Source organism: Gaeumannomyces tritici (genome assembly GCF_000145635.1).
Source record: "Gaeumannomyces tritici R3-111a-1 unplaced genomic scaffold supercont2.116, whole genome shotgun sequence".
Taxonomy (NCBI): domain Eukaryota; kingdom Fungi; phylum Ascomycota; class Sordariomycetes; order Magnaporthales; family Magnaporthaceae; genus Gaeumannomyces; species Gaeumannomyces tritici.
The window spans coordinates 1-9,488 of record NW_008804660.1 but is presented as its reverse complement, the minus strand read 5'-3'; the positions used below and the strand labels follow the sequence as shown (position 1 = coordinate 9,488).

The 9,488-nt window shown below is 56.6% G+C and overlaps 4 protein-coding genes across 4 annotated transcripts; 1 reads left to right on the top strand and 3 right to left on the bottom strand.

Moving 5' to 3' along the window:
• Positions 1 to 247: 247 nt before the first annotated feature.
• Positions 248 to 527, bottom strand: GGTG_14054 (hypothetical protein; the record flags this gene model as incomplete). The annotated part of the gene is made up of 1 exon (XM_009231981.1): positions 248 to 527. The coding sequence occupies one exon, from the start codon at positions 525 to 527 to the stop codon at positions 318 to 320; it is 210 nt and encodes a 69-aa protein (XP_009230245.1). The 3' UTR covers positions 248 to 317.
• Positions 528 to 587: 60 nt separating this feature from the next.
• GGTG_14053 (hypothetical protein) lies at positions 588 to 1,360 on the top strand (the record flags this gene model as incomplete). Its single annotated transcript, XM_009231980.1, has 3 exons — positions 588 to 973; positions 1,042 to 1,181; positions 1,242 to 1,360. The coding sequence occupies 3 exons, from the start codon at positions 588 to 590 to the stop codon at positions 1,358 to 1,360; spliced, it is 645 nt and encodes a 214-aa protein (XP_009230244.1).
• On the bottom strand, positions 967 to 5,744 carry GGTG_14052 (hypothetical protein). The gene is made up of 3 exons (XM_009231979.1): positions 4,369 to 5,744; positions 3,366 to 4,289; positions 967 to 3,268 (listed from the first exon to the last, which is right to left on the bottom strand). The coding sequence occupies exons 1-3, from the start codon at positions 5,443 to 5,445 to the stop codon at positions 1,925 to 1,927; spliced, it is 3,345 nt and encodes a 1,114-aa protein (XP_009230243.1). The 5' UTR covers positions 5,446 to 5,744; the 3' UTR covers positions 967 to 1,924.
• A 576-nt stretch (positions 5,745 to 6,320) lies between these two features.
• Positions 6,321 to 8,100, bottom strand: GGTG_14051 (hypothetical protein). Its single transcript, XM_009231978.1, has one exon. The coding sequence runs from the start codon at positions 7,741 to 7,743 to the stop codon at positions 6,715 to 6,717; it is 1,029 nt and encodes a 342-aa protein (XP_009230242.1). The 5' UTR covers positions 7,744 to 8,100; the 3' UTR covers positions 6,321 to 6,714.
• Positions 8,101 to 9,488: the final 1,388 nt, after the last annotated feature.

Genomic DNA, 9,488 nt, shown 5'->3' with positions numbered 1-9,488 from the left:
ACCGCAAAATGCTTTTCCCCCAAACTCTATAGCAAAAAAGATCAAAACAAACTTAATCAATCCAATCGCAACATACCAAAGCACCATAATACGCCCAAAACATTTCGGATTTTTTCGCCAATAATAAAAAGCGAAGGCAAAATGACTGCCCATTAATTGTATATAAATTATAGTTGTTGGCTATTTTTTTTGGTGGTGTTGATTGACTTGGCAATAGGAGCCCCTCTTTTGCGGTCTTGATTTTTTTTTTCGGCTGGTGCGAGCTATTACACCTGCCAAAACGCACGGGGCACTCGCTTCACGGCGGGGCAGTGGCGCTAGAGACATCTGGCAAGAGAAAGGAAGACCAAACACCTGTCGTCATCCACCACATCATTTGTCCACCTGTCCACCACATCTTCGTCCACCACATCTTCGTCCACCACATCTTCGTCCACCACATCTTCGTCCATCACGTCTTCGTCCATCACGTCTTCGTCCATCACGTCTTCGTCCATCACGTCTTCGTTTACCACATCTTCGTCCATCACGTCTTCGTCTACCACATCTTCGTCCACCACATCTTCGTCCACCAGACTATTCCCACCATGTCTGAGGCCGGGAATGACCGCGCGGACTCTTCCCTATCAGGCAGCGACAGCGCGGGCTCTCCTCCCCCCGCAGATGTCGACCGCACGGTCTTTTCCCCAGCAGATGTCGACAAAATGATCGCCGGGTCTCACAAGATGATCGCCGGGTGTGAGGAGTTTACGACAGAACTTGGTCGTCTCGCGAACCAGCACCGCGACTACGTCACACAACAGGGCCTGCAAGCAATGATCCAGCCCATACTGGACAGGATGGACACGATGGAGACGAATCTCAAGGCGGAGCAGAACCGGATGGAGGCTCGGCTCAAGGCGGACCTGACGACCCAGCTCGACGCCTTTAAAACGGAGCATACAAAAGCTACGGCAATGGCAATTGCTGCAAGGTATTATACTACATTGTCTAGCTTCACATTCATTTTGATGAATTTTTCCTAACAACCTGCTCCTCTAGCATCACCAATGCCTATACCCGTTCTAACAATGGCCGAATCACCAACCGAGACCAACCTCTCAACCCGATTGTGTCGCTTACGACAGGCGAACCGATCATGGAAACCACCAAGTCGATGAACGAGCTCGCAAATCTTTGCAGTATGTTTTGCTCCCGTTTTTCATTGCCAAACACCACTAAAAAAAACAAATTTTACATAGGCAACCGCAACCGCATCCGCTTGAACAACCATCTCCAAGCCATGGGCCTATCCGTCGACGGAAGCACTGGCGAGAAGCGGCTGCGAATTGCTCAGGCGATGGGGGCCGTAGGCCTCTAGTCCATTGTAGCAGGTTCAGGTTCGAAGGCTTATCCTGGGTCAGGAATCCCTTCACTCTCGGCGAGTGAGCCTGTGTTATTTTCCTTGTCCACCTGTACGATTTTCCTTGCTTCCTGTACAACATTTTCTTAAGTTTGTCCAGGGAACGGAGAGGCCCATTAGGGCAGTAATGTAGGCTAGTACGGGTTACATGTTTTCCTTGTCTTTTCCTTTCTTTTTTCTTCATTTTTACGTGGTTGCTGGACAGGTGCCCATGCGGGGCAGAGAGGAGAGATGTTGATTGTGGACAGCATCTGTTTGGGGGAAGGACAGGAGATGAGCTCATTTGGAGTCTTAGCATGGTGTGAGGGCACACCATGAGACTCCAGGGCAGTGTGGAGAGAGATGAGTCATGTGGTGGTCGGGGCCTAGTAATAGAGTAATAGTAATCGTCTTCGGTTGTCCATCCATCCGTGTGCATGCCTGTTCTGTTCCCAAGCTCAATTATCATCATCACTCGTCGCTCTCACTCATAATCATATCCCCCTGTCCACATCCATCATTTCACCATATACTATACGTCGCTCACAGCTGCAGCCTGTAGGTCACCACCTCGAACGCCCGCAGATCGATGTCGAACTTGCAGTGCGAGAACTCAACCTCCTCGAGGTCGTCCTCCAACAAATTCGTCTTGTACACCTTCTTGACATCCCAGCTCGTCTCGATTGTGCCCCGGCTGCGGCCGCCAAGACTGTCGTAGACACGCACGATGACGCTGCGGCCCTTGCGCGTTGGTAGCTCGCCCCGGCTGACGTCCTCGTCGTCCTCGCCTCGCTTCACCGTGTCGAGCACCAGTGACGGGCTTCCTGTGAGCCTGACGGGCCACTTGGAGAGAAGCGAGTGCATCGCCGCCTCGGGCTTCGACATGACTTTTAGTCTGTTGTTGAACTCGTACGCCTTGCGCACGGTCGTGTGACCCAACGCCCCCTCGTGCGGGAGGATCGCCCAGCGGATGTGGTGCGTTCCCATGTCGGCGTGCGCGTCGGGCGCCTTGGGCGACCGCAGCAGCGACAGCCGCATCAGGTTTCCGACGGTTGCGAACCCGTACTTGCTGTCGTTGAGGATCGACACGCCATAGTCGTTCTCCGACAGGTCGGCAAACTTGTGGCAGCAGACCTCGAACTTGGCCATGTCCCATGTCGTGTTGTAATGTGTCGGCCGCTTCACGATTCCGTACTGCGTCTCGTACGACGCCTCCGTGTTGCGGACGTCGACCGGGAACTCAACCTTGAGGAACTTCATCGTCTCGTGCCAGTCCACCTCGCTGTGAACCTCGACTGACGATTGCTGTCCCTCGATGGCTGCCGAAAGGCTGATGGTGGTCTTCAACGAACTCTTGTCGCTGATCTTGGTCTTGGTCACCACGCTCACCCGGTGCGACTTCTCCTCCAAGATCTGGGTCGTCCCGCTTGAGAGCTCCTTACGGCTGTCCAGGTGGTACACCTCCACGTCCCAGGCCTGCCAGTACAGCGGCTTGTCGTCGAAGATGACAAACTGGTTCGCCTTGCCGCCCTCCGGGATCACCTCTCGGCAGACCTTGTGATCATACAGCGACGTGATGACGCCATCCTTGACCTTGATCCGGAGCTGGTCGTTCTCAAGAACGAACACGCCGTCCGACTCCTCCTTAACCGACACCGCTTCCTTAGTCGCCGACGTCTTGAAGGTCCGGACGCTGAGCGCGTTTCCTTCGCCACAAGCGATGCCACACTCGTTCTCGCCAAGGTCAACCACCTCCTTGCGATGCCAGGGCAGCGTGTTCAAGGCCACAACGTCCTCGACAGTGGTGGCATTGGTCTCATACAGACCTAGAACCTTGTAGATGTCCTTGCGGACCAGGTCTGCAGTCTTGAAGAGTTTGGCGTAGAGCTGAAGATGGTTGTTGATGACAAGTTAGCAATTGCGTGTCTTTTGTTCTATGCCCGAGGTTCCAGGCGGGATACTGGCGGATGGGGGCGCAACTTACTTCATCCGAATCATCGTAACACATCTCAATGGAACTGCCAGGCAGGCAGTCGTGGAACTGACACAGTAGTGTCCCCTCCCACATGTCGTCGATTTCTTTCTTGGGGTACTTGTACGAGCTATCCTTGAGCGATGCGATGGTGGCCAGCAGCTCGACATCGCGGAGAGTCACCTCAGCCTTGCGGTTGTTGAGCTTGTTGTTGGCCTGGGTGGTGTAGGTTCCTCTGTGCAGCTCAAAGTATAGCTCGCCGTACCAAGTGACGAACTTGTCGGCCTTGTCCTGGAGCTTGTCGAAGAAGTCGTCGACCGAGTTACCCATGTGAAGCCTTGGGAGGAGCCCAACCTGGTCGCTTATCCCGCGGCAGCGACGTAGCTTCTCGATGTGCTCCCACGTCGGGCCACCGCCGCCATCGCCCTTGCCGAAGACCAACAATGACGTCTCGTCCTGGTCCATTGATTTGTGCTGGCTGATGCTACGCTTCACGTCCCCGAAGTTGGCGGAGGCTGTATACGTCTCGGACGGCGGCATATGGCAGAGGACTTGGCTGCCGTCCAAGGAGACCCAGTTGAAGGTCGTGTGGGGGAATTTGTTGATATTGTTCCAGCTGAGCTTCTGCGTCAGGAACCGCGTCATGCCGGCGAGGCGGCAGATTTGCGGCAGCTGGCTGGAGTATCCAAAGGTGTCTGGGAGCCAGAATGTCTGGCACCGCTGCCCGAAGTTACTCTCGAAAAAGCGTTGGCCGTAAAGAAACTGGCGTACGAGGGATTCGCCGCTGGGCATGTTGGTGTCGTGTTCAACCCAGCTGCCACCAATCGGATGGAAGCGACCCTCCTTGACCTTGTGCTTGACGCGGTCGAACACATAGGGGTAATCCTGCTTGAGCCACTTGTACTGCTGCGCCTGCGAGCAAGCAAAGTTCAACTCCTGGTAGGTAGAGTATAGGTCATGTTAGTCAGCAGCACAGAAGCAAAGGCTGCAGCCATGTTGCGTGAGAGTTACATACCGGGTACCGGTCCATGAGGTCGCATTGGTTCGACCACGACCGGGCAACCTTGCGCTTTGTCTCGGCCCAAGGCCACAGCCAGCATGAATCGATGTGGCAGTGGCCAATGCCGTAGACCAGCGGCTGCTTGTCGCTCTCGTAGACTTTGTGCGAGTCGACAAGCGAGCCGAGATACTCCTGAGCAATCTTGCGACACTTGACGATGGAGTCCTTGTTCCCGACCTCGAAGGCATCGATGATGTCGGTGGAGACCTTGAGGGCCTTGTGGCGCTCCCACGACTCCTCAGGGAACTCCCTGGCGGCGTCGTTGATGAGCCAGGCATCGATGTGGAGGGCACGGGCCTGGAGGTTGATGGCGACCAGCTCGCAGCGGCCGAGCTGGAAGTACTTGTTGGGGTCAGGGGGCTGTATGGAGTCTCCGCCGGGGGCGTTGCCAAACATGCCGTTGCATGCCATCTCGATGTAGACGGTGTGCCACTCGCCATCACGGAACGAGTCGGGCAGGATCCACTCGACGCGCTCGCCGCCGCCCGTGAGGCCCTGGAGCGGATTCCCGTCCTCGGACCAGACCATGCCCTCGTTGTTGGCGTCCCAGTGCAGCTCCAGGTGCTCGAGGCGGGTCATGTTGTCCGGGACCTTGAGCTTGACGCGGAACCAGTGAGTGGACCACGAGGGCCCGAACCAGGAGCCGACCTCGGTGGGCCCAAAGTCGTGGGACACGACCTCCTTGAAGGTCGGGCGGGACAGGTCCGGGGCGGACCAGACCGAGAGGTCGAAGTGCGGGGGGCCGGCGACGGCGGCCTCGCGCGTCATGGCGAGCAGGTTCTGGCCCTCATACTGGCCGCCGCTGAGGAACTGGGTCAGGCGGTCGCGGTAGAGGTTCGAGATCCATTGGCCCACGGGCTTTGGGGCCCGGACGGGGTACGACTTGGGAGCCGTGGTGGCGGGCTTGGTTTCACCGCCCATGGTTGCGAGACGGGATGCGGGTGTCTGTGGTGACGAATTGGTGTCTCCGTCGAGGTCGAGTCTGGCTGGCGTCTCGCTTTTGAGCTTGACCGCGGCCGTCGGGGAAATCATGGGGGAGCACGGCGAGCACAGCTCACAGAGCTCAAAGGGGGAAGAGCACGGGGAGCGGGGGCGGCAGGTCCCACCGGCTTGTCAGGGGTTGTGTGGGGAGCCGGCTGAGGGGCTTTACGTCAGTGCAGTGCCGAGAGTCAGTCCGAGGATAACCGCCAAACAACAGCAGGGAAGGAGGAGACAAAGAAGGTAAATACAAGACAGCACTTGACCTCCTGGAAAGCGCAGCTGCCACGGCCTGTAAGACGTTTCACGCCAATGCACCGTCTGTAGCTGCCTCCTTGTCCAATTCCCTGCTCCCCCACCCGAAAAGCACCTCTGTTGCAGAATCATTGCATCAAAAGGTCATGCTGCTCGGGTCATGCCATCGCCCTCCCCGGTTGGGCGTCCTTCCCCGCACTTGGGCCCAGCCTTTGCCCGTCCAATCAGGGTGGCGTCGAGCTGTCCCTGGAGTCCAAAAAGTCAGGCCGCTTGGTCCTCGTTTGCAGCACTGAACTACGGGGTGCAGCCATCCATGGATTTATTTCCCAACACAAAGGCAAACATCTCGCCCACTCTGGCACTTTTCCTCCGCACCCCGGCGCCACAAATATCTACAGCACAGATAATTCCGTAGATAAATGTGTTCATAACCGCCCATCTGGTGCTCTGGTCTGAGTGTCTTGGGTGGTTTGTGTAATCCACCCTGCGTAAGCTAGCCCGGCACATATGCAGGCATTTAGACTTGTATGTAGTAATACGCCGTATACAGGCCATGATCTGCGTGTCTTTCTTATCACGAGTTCCTTGCAAGCCACATGAGGTACACAGATCTAGGGTGGGTAGGACAAGACTCTGCGTGCTTCGTCAAAGCAGTCGAAGCTTGACTGGCCCAATGCCACCTCTTATGGGATACCTGCATACACATAGATATAGTCTTTTTTAATGTTATATTTTATTGTTGAGCACATGTGCCACATAGAAGCAGCCACGTGCTGTTCAGGCTCGTGTACTGGAGGAAAATGGGGGTATAAGCAGTGCTTGATCCAACTATGTACAGCTCCTCCACGCCCCAAGGGCTTCGCACGTAACACACAACCCACACACATGATTAACCGAGGAAAAGTAACCCTGAGGTGCAACCCGCCTGTCGCCAACAAAGAGCCTAGAGGTGGCTCGCCAAACGCCGGCTTCCCAAGAGACGCCCGAGACAGACGGACAGAAAACCCAAAATAGAAAGAAAAGGAACAGAGAAGAGAAATGATAAATAAATAAGAGCTGGCTGTTGGTTTAGCGCCTCAAAGAACTTGACCCGCCCGCTCTGGCGTTGTTGCCAGTGCTCTTGTGCACCCGCTCCGAGTTATGGTCGGCGGTAAAGTCCTCCATATCATCATCATCGTATGAGTAGTCGCTGGCATCATCGTCGTAGTCTTCTTCCTCTGCAGCGACACGTTCGCTGCCCTGTCCGCCGCGCGGCTGTGCTTCTGGTTCCGGCCGCCACCTGTGCAGCTCCTCGTAGTCACTTTCACTTTCGCTCTGCTCGTCGTCGGTGAACGACAATGCTCCCATCAGGGGCACGTCGATCCTGGCCAGCTGGCTCTTGATCATGTTGTCGGCGACCGAGTAGAGCTTAGAATCCGAGTCAGCGGTCGGCTCGAAGTCCATGGTGAAATCGAGCTCGTCCTTGTCGATGGGCCTCTCCTTGAGACCACTGTCGGGGGCTAGCAAGTCGTCTGGGATATGGCTGGCCCATTTGCTGACCGACTCCTCCTTCTTGACCTTGCCGACACCGGCCCTCTCGGTTAGAGCCCTCCGGAACTGTCGCTTCTGTCGCTTCCTGCGCCGCTGGATGCGGTCGCGGACGTACCATGCAACCACCAGAAGGGCTGCTTGTGTCATCTCTTGGGTCTTTTGTCGCTGCACGTTGGCCCACGCCTGGCACTTTTGGTGTTGGAAGTTGGATATGGCCTGGCATCGCTGCTGGTAGTAGGCCGCGATGCGTGATACCATGGCTATGTAACGGGGATCCAGAGGCCCGGTGCCCGGTGCTGGCGGCGGCGGCGGCGGCGGCGGAGCCGTAACCGCACTGCCGTCTCCCTCGTGGCACTCGCAGCCGTTCTCCGTCCTCTGGTCTTTGGTTGGGAGAGTCTGGATATGCCCAGCCACCTGTGCCATGACCTCAGCCGCCGGCTCTTTCTCCTTTAGGGGAGACTGTGACTGCTTGGGCGGGAAGTTGAGACAGTCTGGCGGGGGCGTGATGGGGGTCTGTGGCTTGAAAGGCAACGGGGTGCCCGTGACGGGTGCGGTCGCCGTAGCCATGGGATGTTCGTCTCGCGCGCTATCGTGGACGGAGAGGCTCGCCGTGTCCTTGCACCCACTGCCTCCTTGGGCTGACTTGATTCGCTAGCGCTCGAGGCGGTTGTGTGAATTGGTGGTTGTATGTAGTTGGGACGACGCCAAGCAGAGATGAGGTAGGTTGTCGAGTAGGTACCCGGGAGGCACCTGGCAGTTGGGGTTGGTTGGAAGTTTGTATGTAGGACAGACTACGAAAAGGTCGGATTCGTAGTGGCAGGCTTGGATTCATGTAACAGTCTCAACTGGGAAAAGATATGAGAGGGACCGCGGAGGGGGTGGGGGATCAAGCACAGAAAGACGGGAGGACGATTTATACATATCTCTACCTGCGATCTACACGGGGCCGGGGAATGGCATGGGTACTACTGGTACCTACCTACCCAGGCAACTGGCTAGGTAGAGGCGGGCAAGCTGATGGCGGTGGAAAGTTGGGCAGGGTTCGTTTGGCTGGGTAGGGCAGGGTAAGGGCAGGGCATGGCAGGATGGCATGTACATGCTGTGTACAATATTGGGGCTCAGGGGCGGAAATAGGGTGTCGTGCTGGGTCGAAGGACACGGAAGCAGAGACAGACGGCAGGAGAACCGATCGGCAGGGATGGACGCCAGCAGGGCGGTCATCGAGGCCAAAAAAACGGGGGGGTGAGCTGAGAGGATGGGGCAGCTCGCAATCCATCCGGAGTCAGGACCCAACTTTACCAGAGTGGCCTGGCACGTTATCGGCGGGCTTCTGCGGGCGGGAGGCAGTTGGTTGGCGCATGTTGGGTCGAATGGCGGGCGGAGCTGTCAGAAATCGTTCGAGGTATCGTTGCAGACGAGCCAGAATCGGGCCATGCCGACGCGCCAGGCTCTGCCAGCAGCCCCCCTCCACAAAATTTGGCCTGCGCAGCCGTGCGCAGCTGGAGGCGGCCCGATGGGGCCATTGTGTGGTCATGCCAGGCCAAGCACCCATTGTCGCGCCAGGCCACCTCGGCCAAACGTCGCCTCTCTGGCCTGGAAATGAGCGATAATGCCGCCCATCTTGCGACTTCCCCTCCCCGCCCGCCAGCTCGTTCCGCTAAGATTAGGCGCGTGCCGCCCACTGGATGATTTTGATGTCATCGTGTTGCCGCGATGCTGGCTGGTGGGCCCATCCGAGAGCCTATGCGAATGGTGCTAAAGACAGCCAAAAGGCAAACGGCATTGTCGCGGCAATGCGACCCAGCTTGGAATCCGGGGTTGCTGTCGCGCCGCCTGACAAAGGAGGCGCTGTCTCGGCGGCGGCAGTTTGTCCACCCGAAGTCGCTGTCTCGGCTTTATTTTTTCTTTCCCTTACTAGGTACCAGGTACCTCGAGGCTCTTCCGGGCTGACCTCTGATGTGGCTCGGTCCGTTTCGTCTTCAGTGAAGCCAATGTTTCGTTGAGCTTGCGCCGCCTTTGGGAATCTGACTTGTCACGAACCCCAGAAAAAAAACCGGACTGCAAAACCTACTCCCCAGCACCACAAAAAAGTAGCCCACTCAATATGCAGTCATTTTGCCCTCTGCATCTATGATCCGGCAAAGCGAAAAACATCATTGTGGCTATAAGTAGTGCCTTTTGCATCAAGATAATCACAAATCCCTTGAACGCGTATTCTTTTCGGTGTAGAGTGGTGCGCGGGCATATTGTTCGGTTTTGGTGCTGGTGCAATTGTGTTGGGAGAGGTAGAGTTTGGGTGGGGAAAAACATTT

Excerpts from the sequence above, each read along its gene's own strand:
- GGTG_14051 (XM_009231978.1), bottom strand. The coding sequence starts at position 7,743 with ATGGCTACGGCGACCGCACCCGTCACGGGCACCCCGTTGCCTTTCAAG.
- GGTG_14052 (XM_009231979.1), bottom strand. The coding sequence starts at position 5,445 with ATGATTTCCCCGACGGCCGCGGTCAAGCTCAAAAGCGAGACGCCAGCC. Across the intron at positions 4,290-4,368 it reads ACCTCATGGACCGGTACCCG|GAGTTGAACTTTGCTTGCTC; the intron begins GTATGTAACTCT and ends TCTACCTACCAG. Across the intron at positions 3,269-3,365 it reads GTTACGATGATTCGGATGAA|CTCTACGCCAAACTCTTCAA; the intron begins GTAAGTTGCGCC and ends AACCATCTTCAG.